Source organism: Macaca mulatta, chromosome 14 (genome assembly GCF_049350105.2).
Source record: "Macaca mulatta isolate MMU2019108-1 chromosome 14, T2T-MMU8v2.0, whole genome shotgun sequence".
NCBI classification, from domain to species: domain Eukaryota; kingdom Metazoa; phylum Chordata; class Mammalia; order Primates; family Cercopithecidae; genus Macaca; species Macaca mulatta.
This window is the reverse complement of record NC_133419.1, coordinates 71,353,886-71,369,100: the sequence shown is the minus strand read 5'-3', so window position 1 is coordinate 71,369,100 and position 15,215 is coordinate 71,353,886. Positions and strand designations below refer to the sequence as shown.

At 44.3% G+C, this 15,215-nt stretch overlaps 2 protein-coding genes across 3 annotated transcripts; one reads left to right on the top strand and one right to left on the bottom strand.

Annotated features, from left to right (window-relative positions):
- The first annotated feature begins 515 nt into the window (after window positions 1-515).
- OR52I2 (olfactory receptor family 52 subfamily I member 2) lies at window positions 516-1,558 on the top strand. The gene is given in 2 exon segments (XM_028833782.2): window positions 516-615; window positions 618-1,558. Coding segments are annotated over 2 exon segments (972 nt in total). The 5' UTR covers window positions 516-584.
- Window positions 1,559-1,724: 166 nt separating this feature from the next.
- On the bottom strand, window positions 1,725-13,577 carry TRIM68 (tripartite motif containing 68). 2 transcript variants are annotated; one of them, NM_001260732.1, is given in 7 exon segments: window positions 5,446-6,157; window positions 6,358-6,458; window positions 7,003-7,025; window positions 7,489-7,749; window positions 8,579-8,674; window positions 10,395-10,877; window positions 13,369-13,436. In NM_001260732.1, coding segments are annotated over 6 exon segments (1,458 nt in total). In that variant the 5' UTR covers window positions 10,821-10,877; window positions 13,369-13,436; the 3' UTR covers window positions 5,446-5,606.
- Window positions 13,578-15,215: the final 1,638 nt, after the last annotated feature.

Here is a 15,215-nt window from a genome sequence, read left to right as displayed (position 1 = left end):
GTTTGACCTCAGGAAGCTTTTGTTCATACAACAATGAGTAACTGAGCATACAGAGATGAAAGACAGATTCATTTCTCTGTTTATCCTTCATTCCGTGGAAACTTTACCATAATAAATATATATTAATAGACTTATTTTAATAGACTTGTGACCTCAGTTATGGATTACACCCTTTGTATAAGATCATAAACAAGAGACATACACCTAAATGCATACAATAAAGTCTAGGGAGAGCATTACAATGATCAATTTAGTCTCTCTGAGGTCATGATGGGAGACTGCATGAAAGCTCAGATGAAAGGGTACGGACTGGGGAAGGAAGAAAGCAGAAAAGGCTTTCCAAAGGAGGTAAGCCATGAGCTGATCCACGAACAATGAATATAAATTTGTAAGGGAAGAATATTAAGGACGATAAAAGTGGCACAGGATAATTTTGTCAGATGCCACATTTTTGATCCTGAGATTACCACCAAGCTGAGAATATCCCTAGGTTTTCCCAGCACCACACGTGTCAACAAATCTTACAGGATTGCATTCTTCTCATACATCATTTGTGCATTAACGGGAAAAATGTCTCACTTGTGATGCTGGGTCCAGCCTACAACCACACAATGGAAACCCTGCTTCCTTTCTCCTTGTGGGTATCCCAGGACTGCAATCTTCACAACTTTGGCTGGCTATCTCACTGAGTGCCATGTACATCATAGCCCTGTTAGGAAACACCCTCATTGTGACTGCAATCTGGATGGATTCCACTCCACATGAGCCCATGTGTTGCTTTCTGTGTGTTCTGGCTGCTGTGGACATTGTTATGGCCTCCTTGGTGGTACCCAAGATGGTGAGCATCTTCTGCTCAGGAGACAGCTCCATCAGCTTTAATGCTTGTTTCACGCAGATGTTTTTTGTCCACTTAGCCACAGCTGTGGAGACAGGGCTGCTGCTAACCATGGCTTTTGACCACTATGTAGCCATCTGCAAGCCTCTACACTACAAGAGAATTCTCACACCTCAAGTGATGCTGGGAATGAGTCTGACCATCACCATTAGAGCTGCCACATTCATGACTCCATTGAGTTGGATGGTGAGTCATCTACCTTTCTGTGGCTCCAATGTGGTTCTCCACTCCTACTGTGAGCACATAGCTTTGGCCAGGTTAGCATGTGCTGACCCCATGCCCAGCAGTCTCTATAGTCTGATTGGTTCCTCTATTATGGTGGGCTCTGATGTGGTCTTCATTGCTGCCTCCTATATCTTAATTCTCAGGGCAGTATTTGGTCTCTCCTCAAAGACAGCTCAGTTGAAAGCATTAAGCACATGTGGCTCCCACGTGGGGGTAATGGCTTTGTACTATCTACCTGGGATGGCATCCGTCTATGCGGCCTGGCTGGGGCAGGATGTAGTGCCCTTGCACACCCAGGTGCTGCTGGCTGCCCTGTACATGATCACCTCCGCCACCTTAAATCCCATCATCTATGGCATGAGGACCAAACAATTGTGGGAGAGAATATGGAGTTATCTGATGCACTTCCTCTTTGACCACTCCAACCTGGGTTCATGAACACAATATCTGTTCGGATCTGGAGCATTCCAGCCACCTTCAAAGATGCCTTAGAGATTTGTGGAGCGGGATTGGTTTACCTGGTACTATAAGGAATTCTAAGATGAAGCTGTAAAGGATATCTTTGTGTCACTTTTAAATTTCTACCAAGAATATGAATGAAATGTTTCTAATTTTCTGACATTTTTAATGGGTTAATACAATAGTGTCTGAATCAGAGTAAGTTTGGTATAGAATACAGCTCTGGAATTTTTCCTTCTACAGCTTCTGACCCATATTTCCTACCTACTATCCTACCATCCCCTCTGCTGAAGAAACCAAGTGTTTGGTATCTCCCCCGAAACCTGACTGATATTCTCAGAACTGTTCTTTTCTCCAAGTGATTACATGGAAGAAGCTATTAATATATGACCCTGCCCTCTGGCCCAATAGTGATCTCACTCCATTTGGGTTCTATGTTCACACCTAGACCAGGGTCCTTCCCAAGCCATATGGTTTACTGTTCATCTAGGGAGATATAAACTTGGGATCAGAGATGGTGGTAATTCTACAACACATAAACTGGAAGGAGAAAATTGGGATTGGCCCATGCATCAAAGGCCAATCTCCAAGAATGGATGAAGAGAATAAGTCTTTGGTTCTCTGATTCCAAATCACTTTGGACACCCAGGTATATTGTTATGTTCTATAAAATACCACTTAACTTTTAAATGTATATCCTATTGTTAAGCTAGTTGGAGTTAGTATACCAATTACCAGCTTTTTGTTTTTAAGCAACAGAAGGCAAGTTAATACAAGTTTGGTTTTGGAAATCTTTCTTGTTGCTTCCTAGTCCCCATCTGTATAACTTAACCTTAAGGCATAGAAGAGAGGGATTAAATATACACAGGTCTTTCTTCTTGTGGGCACCTCTCAGGGGGTGTGCTCTGGGATGAAGAGGTTAATAGAGAACAATATAGATAAAGAAGTTGAAATGTAAGCACTCTTCTTCAGGTCACTGGATGCTTACATGATTTTTGGTTTTTTTCCCTTTCAGAAAATCTTGAACTGAGTAATCAGTATATGTTAAAAGAAAAAGATCTCATATATAAGAGATATGTACATTTGAAAATCTTAATAAAAAGATAATTTCCTACTAGTGTTAAAATTCACAGTGTGAGAAGAATCTGTTGACGGCAAGTTACTATACCTGAGTCTTAACACTTCCTGTCTATTGATAGAGAAAACAACATTAATTCAGAGTATTAAAAATTAAATAACACATGGAAAGCAGATAACACAATCTCTGACATATTGTATGAACTTAAAAATACGCCCAATACATTTCTAATTCCATAATTTCAAGGGAGTAGTCCTATACAGACCAGTACTCATATGACAATTCTTTCAAATAGACAAGCTCCTTAGTAACTTAACATCCATACCTTTTGCTAATATTAGACTTGTTTACCTGCCAAGAATGTATTCAATTTTTGAATACCAGCAGAGTAGAAATCAACCTCTTAAAAATCTGATAATGATGCACTGAGGTCCCAAAGGGTAGTAAAGTGAAACTTTTTTCCCTCACAACCCCCTACCATAAAAACAAAACAAGATTATAAGGTTATAACGTTAAAAAAAAAAGGATTATAAGATTATAAGGTTGTTAAACACATTTGGTAAGATTTTCATTTTGAAATGTCACATTATTCTTTCTCCATAAGTAACCTGAAAAATTGGCTAGGTCCATTAAATGAAAGCATATTGGATGCATTAAAGAATCTAATATAAAGCAACAAAGGTACAGTCCAGCCTGCACCCCAGACACTAATTTCTTCCCAGCATTTCCATCAGGAAGCTTGCCCTACCAGGTCTATGTTTCATTCTCATTTCTTTTTTCTACTCTGTAGAAAACGGTTTTCAGGCACTTAGAGCTTCAATCTTCTTGTCTGGTCTTAAAAGTCAGACAATCTGTAATAATGTGGATTATTTAACCTTACAACTCTTCTAACAAGTAATCAGAGTACCCAAACAGGCTTATAAATGTAAAAAACAATCAAACTAACCTAAAAGAGTACATTACCAATGACGCCATTTCATTCCTTCCTTCATTCTAAGTTTGAATGAATTCATCACCTAACAATCCTCTGTTTCTAGGAAACTTCCAAGATTTGTCCTAATAGCGAAAGAACAACATTGATTTTTCCTTAACCCTTTTGTGCCAAGTGTCCACAGACATTAACTGAAGTCCTTCCTAGGGACCTACTTCTCAATTATCCCCAGGGAATCCCCCGACAAAGATGCTTCTCTAATGGCGGCAGGCTCAACCCTTTGCCAGCACCAGGGTCTGTGACTCACCAGCTCATTCCCCTCCAAGCAGATGATGGAAACTTCTCCCCTTCTACTGCTAATTCTCAAGATGCAGCCTGGAAGCATGGTGGGCAGAATGAGTTTATTTCTCCAGGTTTGGCCTGTTTTAACTCCTACATACGTGAACAGCCAATATAATACAATTAAAGTAGAAACACAATTTTTAGTATTCCTCATCACAGCCATTTGAAGCACCTTTCTGCCTGAAAGGCTCTAGACTGTCAGGAGAGGCCCTGAGGCAAAGGCATTGCTATAAGATGTGGGCTGTATCGTGGCACAGTGGCAAGGTCACCATGTGCAAAATCTGTGGCTTGCCTGCCTCTGTGCCTCAGACGGAACAAATGCATGGGATGGATCTGGGATCTATACAACAGTTCCATGAGGCAGGACAATAATATGAGGTTTTATGCTGAATTACACCCATTTTCCCAGTGAGGACACATAAAACCTTCCAAACATGTGAGAAGTTTCAGACCCAAATATAATAAATGATGTATAGGCATGTGACCTGTGAAGTGAGTTTGTCAACCTTGTTTCATATGAGTGTGAAAAATGCTTTATAATTTTTATAATCTTATCTTCAGCAGCTTTGTAAGAAATAACTTGCTCCAGCGGCCAGGCATGGTGGCTCATGCCTGTAATCCCAGCACTTTGGGAGGCCGAGGTGGGCAGATCACGAGGTCAGGAGATCGAGACTATCCTGGCTAACATGGTAAAACCCCGTCTCTACTAAAAATACAAAACAATGAGCCAGGTGTGGTGGTGGGTGCCTGCTGTAGTCCCAGCTACTTGGGAGCCTGAGGCAGGAGAATGGCATGAACCCAGGGGGTGGAGCTGGCAGTGAGCTGAGATTGTGCACTCCACTGCACTCTAGCCTGGGTGACAGAGTGAGACTCCATCTCAAAAAAAAAAAAAAAAAAAAAAAAAAAAGAAATAACTTGCTCCATAAAGGTCATTTCAGTTTCCTCATTCATAAAGTGAAAATACAAACTAAGGCTCACAGGTTTTCTGATCCTGCCACTTAGAGAAAAAAAGCAGGACTAGGACACTGGTCTCCCAGGAGTCCAAGGGACAGTGATTTGCCCAGGTTGTGCTCAGAGAGGGAACGGCAGTGGGGTGGCTTGGGTGGGTCGGTGTCCCCCTGCTGCACTGAATTTCTCTTGCCAGGTGGTAAGAGGGTGAGGGTCACATAAAGTTTGCTTAGTTGTAGCAAACCTCAGGGGAAGCATCCTCTGACTGGCCTCAGCACAACAACCAGCTCTGGGTATGGGCAGCATTTTTTTGGCCTATTGGGAAAGCCTATCTAATAGTGTCCTGAAGATTGTGTCTACTTCATCATCCTCACTGACTTAACTGTGACACCGGACAGGAATCAGGGAAGAGGGGCGTTGGCTACTCCACGGACAAAGTCCTGATCCTTACCCCAACAAGTCACCTTAGAACTGCTCTGATCCTCACCATCAGCCCTGTCACACTTTCCTCATGGGGTGCAGTGCTCATTTGACTGGGCCTCTGCTTTTTAAAAGTGGTTTCATGACAGACTTTAGCCTGGTAGCAATGACCAAAGGATCAGACAGAGGAATCCTTGGATTCTGAGCTCACGTCAGTTTCAGGGGATACCTGTCAGTGGCTGGGTCCTCCAAGCCCCATGGGGGCCAGGCCCAATTCCAAGGACTCTCTGGTTAGGATGATAGCTCTCTTAGTCCTCCCCATCCAGGGAGCAGATGGCCAGAGGAGCAGTATTGTTGGTTCCAATGCTGTAGCAAGGACTAAAATAGGGCAGGAGGCGCCCAGGGAAGGGATAGCGGGGGAAAGTGAAGATGTGGGAGCCATAGTCAGTCACATTGTAGAAGGAAATGTCATGGGCCTCATAATCCACGAAAATTCCCACCCGGCGAGGAGGGACTGGCAAGGACAGGAGGGGGTACTCATCGGTGCCTGCTCGGTACTCATTTCCCTTCCTCAGCCTTATCACCCAAAATCCATAGTGGGGGGATAAGTAGACCACCTCCTTCCGGTCTACATTTTGCTTACATACTCCCAGGCCCCACTCAGACCTGTCTCCCACCTCCACCTCCCAGTAGTGCCGGCCTGAGGAGATGCACTGGCTTCCCAGGACAATATTATAGCGGTAAAATCTCTCAGGATTGTCTGGCAGTTTCTGGTTGGTGTCTCCATAGTGCACACGTTTTCTGTCTTCAGACACGATGAGACGGGAGTAAGCAGTATCTGGATCCAGGTGCACATCAGCTAGAAAAAAAGGTCCTGGTTGGTAACAGTGATATAGGGTCAGGGGGCATGGGTGAGGGCTGTCTGATAAATTCAGCCACAGATTTCTCAATAATGAGTGGGTGAGTCTGGATGGAGCACCCAGAGGGCACTGAACCATTTTCTTTCTCTGGGAGGGGTCCCTCCAACTGTCCACTACAGTTTCCCCCAGGATCCATTACCTGCATAGGTCTTCAGGATCTCTCTTAGCCCCAGCACACGGCAATCTGTCTTCAGCTCCAGGGAGATTGGTTCTGGCCGCTGCAAGCTCCAAGATTTGCTCCTGGTAGAGGAGGGTGAACCTCAGGGCCAGGAGTCCTGGCTTTGCCACATGGGCCTTATCTTAGTACAGGGAAGAGGGGCTTGGCCAGGGACGTAGTGAAGTGCCCCACCCCAGCAAAGCAGAGACATGATGGTTATGGTTATCTGGCTGAGCCTCAAGCTGTTTGTGTGCAGAGGTGAGAACACCCGCATGCTCATGCTATGGGAAGGTTTGGATGTATATTTGATTCTGGGAGAGGAAGAAGTGCACATATTTTCTGCTGGACATGAAGGAGTCATGGGCAGTCTTTTTTCCTCTTTGAGCAATCAGCTTGAAACCACATATTTTATAGCTTCACTTGATATACATTTGATAAAGTACAAAGAAGAAAAAGGAAAGATCAACAAAGATTCCTTAGCCATTACCATGTAAGTGGGACGAGACTGTGGACCAGCACCTGCTTTTCTGTGTGCATCGAGTCTGTGCTCTGTCCCTACTTCTGGCTCCAGCCAGGCCCCACTATCCCCTACGGGGCTGCTTAGAGGCTCCAAGGGTGAGAACATACCTGTTTAACACTTCCTGAATATCCTAGGAGGAGAAAAAAATGCAACACCTGAGTATGTGCTATTCCTTGGAGGGAACAGACATCAAACTGGCAGGGAGTTTCTCTACGGGAAGGGAGACAGGTACCAAGAATGGAGAGATGCCATGCAGAGGTAAGGAGAAGCGTATGGAAGGATGGAAGAGCAGGCTGAGCTTTGGCTGAACTGGCCAACTTCAGGCTCCATCTCAAGACTCTTGGGCTAGAGGAGAGGGCCTAGAATGATGCCAGAGCTGCCTGAGCATTGTCCCACCTATAACACTACAACAGACCAGGTCATCCACCAGCCAGAGAGAGGGAAACAGCAGGTATTTGCTGGGGAAACACAGGATCCATGATCAGCTGGCAGAGTGCTGGCAGTCCCTACTGAAGAGTAATGGATGCTCTTTCCTGGAGTCTCAGTCTATCTTCAGCTATCACTCAGGGTTACCAGGAAAACCTGCTACTCACCTGCAGCATCCAGCGGACAGGCCTCTGTGATCTCTCTTTCAACTCCGCAATCATCCTCCACAGGACGCGGCTCTGCTGGATGAGCTCACTATGGTTCAACTCCAGTTTCTGCATGGTCTCCGCCGCCTCCTGCTGTAGGCTGGCCAGAGCTGCTGTTACCTCTGCCTCCAGCTGCCGATGTGGTGGCTGCTTTTTCTCCAGTAATCGCTGGTATTTCTCAAACTCCCATACAATACTCTGTTTTCGGGTTTCCACCTGTATCTGTGGAGCCAAGATGGAAATCAGCACTGATACTTTCAGTTACCCAGTATTGAGCATACTGACATATGCATACACACATACTCTGCAGTGGTACCAACCACGTGACAGGCTATGCGGGGGCAAAGATAAAGGATACTATTTTTCCTAGCTTCCTGTTCCAACTCCACCACACACTTCTAAGTCTCTATTGTCACTCTTACTGACTCCAGTAGGGTCCAGGATATTATCTAAATACTACAAGCTCTAGACTATTTTCCATTTTCAGAATAATGACAAGATGTGTTACATTTAAGTCTCTAAGGCAGTGTAACTTAACTACACTGTTAGGTGGTTCATTTTCATGTTGATATTATATCTGTTCAATGTGCTGTTTTAGATTGGTTCAGTGTTACTTTCTGCTGATCAAAAGTTCTAGTAGTTTGATACTTATTGGCCTCAAATTTATTTCAGAGGTGATTTTCCAATATTTTAATAACCAGACTCTTAGCAAATATGCTCTAACTTGGGAAAGTGAAAGAGAAACTCTGCTTTACTAAGCATGATATAAGCCACACCGTTGTGAGCTGACACACGTGATCACGTGCTTTCCCTTTCTCATATATGAGGATACAAGACCAGAGGTTATCCCTACATCACCAAGGAGAAATTGGAATTAAGAGGTGACAGGCCTACCTAAGGCCTGGGACAGAGAAAGCAGGGATTAGAACCCCAGGCTCTGTGATTTCAAGCCTTACATTCTGCCTCACAGAGATAAGAATGCTACCCCAGGCCAGCTCCAGGACCACACAGGACGACTGACACAAACTCTTTTCCCCACGAGGCAACCTGCCTTCCAGGTGGCAGTTCGTTTCCTTTCACCAACTTCCAGCTTCCAGGCCTCTTCTTGCTCTTTCTTCAGATGTTCGAGGGCCTCATGAAGTTCCCACTGCAAGAGACAAAACCCTCATGAGGCCACCTCCGGCAGCCTAGGCTTCCTAGCATTGGGAGGCTGTGGGAGAACCAGAGTCCTTCAGGCAACTGGCCACAGTGAAGGCTGTGGGGAAAGGGAGTGCGACAGAGGAAGTAGACTCTGCCCAGATGACATCCAAGGTAGCTCGCTGGGCCGAGAATAATTTCAACTCCCACAGTTTCTAAAGGTCTGTAAACTGGAAGAAAAAGTCCATTTCCAGCCTCTCCAGAAAAGTACCTTGGACTTTCCTTTCCATGTCAATTTTTATCCTTATTTATTTTTATCTTGCTGTCTGCCAGAACCTTGTTACTCCAAATGTGGTTCAAGTGGATCAGCAGCATCCACATCACCTAGGAGCTTGTTAGAAATGCAGAATCTTGGCCTCCCCTTAGACCTACCAAATGAGAATCTCAATTTTAGCCAGATCTCCCAGGTGGTTCATATGCATATTAAGGGTAAGAAGCACTTTCCTAGAATAGTAATGCAAGGGATTTCTACTGAAAAGCATAAAGTGTGCAGACACACCATTTAATTCTGCTATTTTAACAAAATAGCAATTATTTTGTTAAAATTTATCAAATGCCAGGTATATTTTAAGCTCTAAATATGGATGTGATATTTACAATCCCCTGAGCCTGGTATTAACCTCATTTTATAGACAAGAAAACTGAGGCTTAGAGGGTGACCTACCCAAAGTCATTCAGGTAATAAATGGTTGGGCTGGGATTTAATCCAGCCCTTTACCCCTGTGTTATACTATCTCCCTTTTTTAATATTCTCAAAAACAGAATGAGTTAGTAAACACTTTTCATATTTTAGAAATCCCTCCCATATAGGAAAAAAGCTATTCAGGGTATTTGTCTTACACTCTCACCTTCCTATTTCAACTCCAAAAAACAGAATTAAGACCAATGCTGGATCACTGGATCACAGAATCACTGAGATAATGGTTCCGATAAAGGTGTCATTATGGGCATCTGAGGAAGAGTAAAGAGAAGCCCAGAAGCTGGAAGTTGATGAGGTAAGGTACAAAAAAGGAGTCCCAGGTTTGTCAGAGATGACTTGTCAAATAAACAAACTTGGGAGAGGAGAAAGAGCAAGAAGACTTGAGTCACAGCCTCTGATCTTCCTTTCACTAACTGGACCTGAAGTCATAAAGGACCTGAGAAGATTAGATGACCTCTCTCACTCCTGTGATTCATCCATAGTTCTTTCCCCCTCTAAAATAAATTACCATGTTTTCAACTTTCTAAGCCTCACTTTTGTCTATAAAATGAAGGAGTAAGTGATCCATTCAATGCCAAATGACTACTTGCAGCATTGCCAGGCGGAGTTTGCAGGTCAGGTGTAGCCTTGACCATCTATACAAGAGCTTCATGCCTAAACTCATCCAAGGCATTCAGAATCTAGTTAAAACCCAAACTGATTTCCTTTACATTCTCAGTATTGAAATCAGCCTTGGGTTAGGCATTGAGCCATGTTAAGATCTGGGATGGCGTGTAGAGGAAGTGGGAGGGCAGGAAATCAAGGAAGGTCATGAATACAAGGAAAAGTATAGCTCCCTGTATCAGATTCCAGGATCTGTGGGTGTCAGGAACCAAAGGAATCAGCTCGCAGTCTGTGATGCTGGTGGTCAAGCCCTTGATCTAGTAATAGCCAAGTTGGAAGACTGGAGTGGCCAGCTTCCATCTCTCACCTTGTACTCCCAGGCAACATCCTCCATTGGCACAACACTGTGGGCCTCATGCTCTGGGGACTGGCTGCAGGCCTCACACATTATCAGGACATCCTCTTTGCAGAACATCTTCAGCTTTTCCCCATGGCACTCACACAGATCACCCTTCAGCCCCATTCCTGGATGTAGCCTTAGCAGACGGACTTTTTCTACAACATTGGCCAGCTGCCAATTAGGCCGCAGGTTCCTTGGCTGGACAGGAGCTCGACAGAGGGGACAGGTGTAACCCCAGTTCTGGGATTCTCCTGGGATCTCCCAGAGTCCGGAGAGGCAGCTGTGGCAGAAGCTATGGCCACAGTCAATGCTCACAGGCTCCCTCAGGAAGGTCATACAGATGGGACAGGCCACTTCTTCCACAATGGCTTCCACCAAGGCTGTGGGATCCATGGTTCCTTCTCACACCCTCCTCAGAACATGAATGAAATCAGGGAGAAGTGGTAAAGGCTGAGAAGAAGAAAAGAAAGACAAATAAGAGAAAAAGGTAACAGAGGAACAGAGAGATCAGTAACAGGAATAATTAATTTCTGGGGAAAAACCACCTTCCTTTTGACCCTTTACTGACCTTCTTTAGTAAGCATTCGCCTTTCCAACTGAAGGGTGCATGGTCTGAATGGGTCACATTACTCACATCATGAAGGGGATAATGGGGATGTCTAAGTGAGTGAATACTGGGAGTCCTCAATCTTCATTCACTTGGCCAACTCTGATTCTCCTCTGGGTTCGTTCTACTAGACCATTACCATTCCAATCATGCTCTACAAATCAGCATTATTTCTCTTAAACTTGGGTAAGTTCACATAAAATGTGGTATTTCAGTATCTGAAGTAAGGCCATAAATACCTCCAGCCTCACTCTCTAGTATCTTTATATTTACATTTATACAATTCAAAGTGTCAAAAGGTAGTATGCCAGAAGCCCATTGCCTACACGCTCAATTTGTTTTCTTGTGTTGCACACTAAAATGTTAAAAACTGTAAAGGAAACAGCAGTTCTTTTCCTGTGCCTTTTAAACCCCTGCCCACTGCTCCAGCACTAATGTACTTATTATTCACCAAGATGCCAAGACATTCTTCTGAGCTTTTAGTGGTATGTTACAAGCAGAGATGAAATAACATCCCTTGGAGATTAAAACAAAGATCATTTGATGATCATCACACCCATATTGATGAAATCACTACTCCAGCAAGAAATCTGAGATTTTTGTCAGGGCCACGTATGGGCATGACAAAATGGTCATGGTCCATGGCAGGCTCTTGACTCAGTTGGCAATATTTATTCATTCACTTTGCTAGCTTGTGTTACCAGCTAGAGTCTATACAAGGAAGGGCCATGTTGGTCCTAGTTCCTGTTGTATCCTCAGCACCTAAATAGCACATGCAATGCAGATATTGCTGAGTAAATAAATATTTGTTGAATGAATAAACCAGCTAGACATAGAAAATAGTTCCTAAACCCAAAATCCTTTTAGAATTTGTGAGGTAAATTGAGAGCATACATTAATAATAAAAGCAAGCACTCTTTGAGCACTTATATGATGTGCCAAGCACTGTTCTGAGCACTTTACACGAATTAAGTTGGTTTATTTCACAACCCTAGGCAGAGACCATTATTGTTCTCATTTTACAGATGTTTGGCTTGGGGCTCTGCCATCTATCTTGGGCAAATTTCTTAACCTCTTTAGCTTTAAGGTATAATGCAAATTCAAAAGGAGAGAGAAAAATCACTATGGTTTAGGGCAGTCCAGTAGCAGGAAGCAGGAAGCAGGGCAGTAAATTTTGCAGGACTCTGATATGCCACTGGCAGCGTGTGCCTTCTCACTAGATTCTCTGCCTCTGCTTTTCTTCCTCTCACTATCACTACCAAACTGTGGGATCCAGTATCCTAAAACCTCCTTTTGGTAAATCACTAACTTACTAAAGACTCTATCCTGGCTCCCGGTTAACAAGACCTCTCCTTGAAACAGCACCTGTGTCCAGTTAGGCAAAGGAATAAACTTCCGCACACTCCTGCAAACTCCTCGTCCATTAAATCTACCTGACTTGGGTTCCTGCTGTTCTCCCAGTTGAAAATGACTTCTGCATGATCCTGCTTTTGACGTCATTTGCCATGTATTTGTCTATTGTCTTACTTCCCATACTAGAACTTTTTCATGCAGATAGGGTCATTGTCTGTTTTGTTCATTTCTATTTCCCCAATACCAAGAACAGTGCCTCAAATACCTGTTGAATACGTGAAAACTAAATGTAAATGTTGAGTTCCAACTGATAGATTGGCTAAGTGGAGGATGTGTTAATATCCTTAGCTAAGGCAGTAGAGACATTAAGAGACACCATCTAAAGTCAATAGAATAATAAATGGAAATTGATACCTATTATTTGAAGCTACAAATGGAAGACCTAAAATAGCGATAGAAAATTGACAAGATTGGGGCAGTAGGAAAGTAAGGCAAAGAAATATCAAAATGATAAATCCAGAAATACAGAGGAACGCACATTATTTTGATTTAGGGTGATAAAAACATCTAAATGGGGAAAAATTAAAAGTGGCAGCCTCTGCAAAGATCTGGGGATGGGTAGGCACTGCTCTTCAAAATAAGACCACCTTCAATGTTTGACTTTTTATTATATATGAATTACTTTGAGAAAATTCAAATAATTAAACGTTCGGTTGCTTTGACTGTGCCTTCCGTAGGGTACAGTGAGAGTCTGAGAAGGGCATTTGAGAAGGGGGCGGGGCCTGGAAGACTTCCAAGGAGGACCCCAGTGGGAAGCGGGTAGAGGGGCGGGCGGTAATCTCCGGAGTCAGGGAGCAGCTGGGGACAGTAAGCTCCTGGCCTCGCCACAGGGCTTTGGGCAGGTCCCCAGGACAGCGGGCAGGTCGGGGTAAAGTGAGCTTGCAGGATCTGACTTCAGAAATGGCAGAGTTCTCTACCCACCTCCCTCCTGGGCCCGGACTGGCGCTTCGCGGCGGAAATTCAAAGTGAAGAAGCCCGGTTCCGCAGCGTCCAGTGGCCCAGCGTCAGAAGCGGCCGCTCCCAGCAGCTCAGCACTTAGGGCCAGAGAGCGCCGGAGGCCCAGAGCCCAAAGCCCGGCAGTGCAGGCCCGGTAGCCCGCAGCTCCTAGGATACCACACCCGGCTCCAGGCCCCGGTCGCAGGACGGCAGCCAATGAGCGGCCTGCTGGGCCCAGGATGGCTTCGCCCAGGGGGCGGTGTGTTTGTGGGGGCAGCCAATCACAGGCAGTGACCAGGGTAACCCTAGCCAATTGGTGATGAGACGGGGGTTCCGGCGCTTCTAGGCATGTCAATGCTTTTTCTCTACTTCCTGGGTTTTTCTGGTCCCTTCACCCACTCAAGATTCCCTTAAACTGTAGAGGGTTCCAGAAGTTAGTTCCAGGATAGGTCAAAGGATTGAGGCTCCCGAATGATGCCCCTCAGGCTGTGCATTGAGAGACTCAGGTGGCTATTCATTTGCCAGTTTGTCTTGTTAAACTCAGAAGCCTGAGATTGGCCACGTCTCTTTCTGTGACCCAGCTTAGCATAGGGTTGGGCACACATATGGTGTGGACTCTGCTGTTCCTGGCAATATTCGCGACCTCTCATGGTTCCAGGCTGCAAGTACTGGGTTCTTAAACAAACAAAACCCTGTCTTTTTTCCTGGCATACTCTTACACTTCAATACTTAAGTAACCAGCTTGTCATCACTATTGCCGCAATCCACTTTAAAAGGTAAAAACAGACAACAGAGACCGGGAGTTGATGGAGAAATTGAATCCCTGGTCAAAAATTGTCATTAAAACAAGAAGAAAAAAATTAAACAACTGGTATCCCTTCCTCACCCAAACATATAGACACATGCACGCACACACAAAAATTGTTACTTAAGACAGCGATTTGGGTTTTTCTTTGTACTCCCAGGGCCTTGTCCTTCTCTTGACACTTAGGTTTTAATAAGCAAGTGAAGGCACCTCCTATCTACGTAGAAAATAACCAGGAAATCCTCCAATTGAAGCTCGGTTCCAAATTATATAATATCTTAATTGTTAGGACAGAGACTCCAGAATGCTCATGCCAGTGTCTGAGCGCAGGCCATGGTTAAAATTCTGAAGGGTGAGGCCCAGAAATTTCCTGCAACACATAGGGCTATGAGAAAAGACAAAAGTATCTTAGGTCTGAGCTGAACAGACAGTCTGTCTCACCCAGTTTTGGAGAAATGGCTGCTCTAATAGAATAATGAATTAATTAATTGAAATAAGCCATTTTAAACATTTATTTAACATCAATTTTTTGACAATATTATACTGGGTGCTGGGATAACAACTATGGTACATATAGTCTCTGCCTTTAAGAAGCTGAAGGTCAAGTTGGTTGTAGTGCTCTGGAATCTCTGTGAAGTTAAAACAGTTAATGGGAAGATCATTTTCATGTGTAAGGTGAAATTTGTAACTATGACCGATTGTCAAGAACCCTGGCAATCAGGGTAATTGGGGGCGGGGGCTTGTATTCATGCGGGGAAGGCTGGAGAGAGGGCTTTTGAAGACAGATCAGTTTACTTCCAAGGCATAGAAGCTTTCCTTTACAGATATCTTCAGAGTGTTTTGTTTGTTTATTTGTTTGCTGTGAGACAGGTGTGTCCAGGTGAGGCTCTGTCTTGGACAAATTCCACAGCTGTAGCTGCAGACCCCAACCCTCTTCCCTGAATCCAAGATAGAACAGGACAACAAGATGAGTGGCTGACTGTAGGATGGTGCCCATCTGTGCTGTAGGGGAGGAGTAGCATCACAG

Bases quoted from the DNA above. Each gene is read 5' to 3' on its own strand.
- TRIM68 (XM_077961105.1), bottom strand. From the start codon at position 7,602: ATGCAGAAACTGGAGTTGAACCATAGTGAGCTCATCCAGCAGAGCCGC. The intron at 7,026-7,488 runs GTGAGTAGCAGG...TTCTCCTCCTAG, and splicing joins CTGTCCGCTGGATGCTGCAG to GATATTCAGGAAGTGTTAAA. The intron at 6,459-7,002 runs GTATGTTCTCAC...CTCCTCTACCAG, and splicing joins ATTCAGGAAGTGTTAAACAG to GAGCAAATCTTGGAGCTTGC.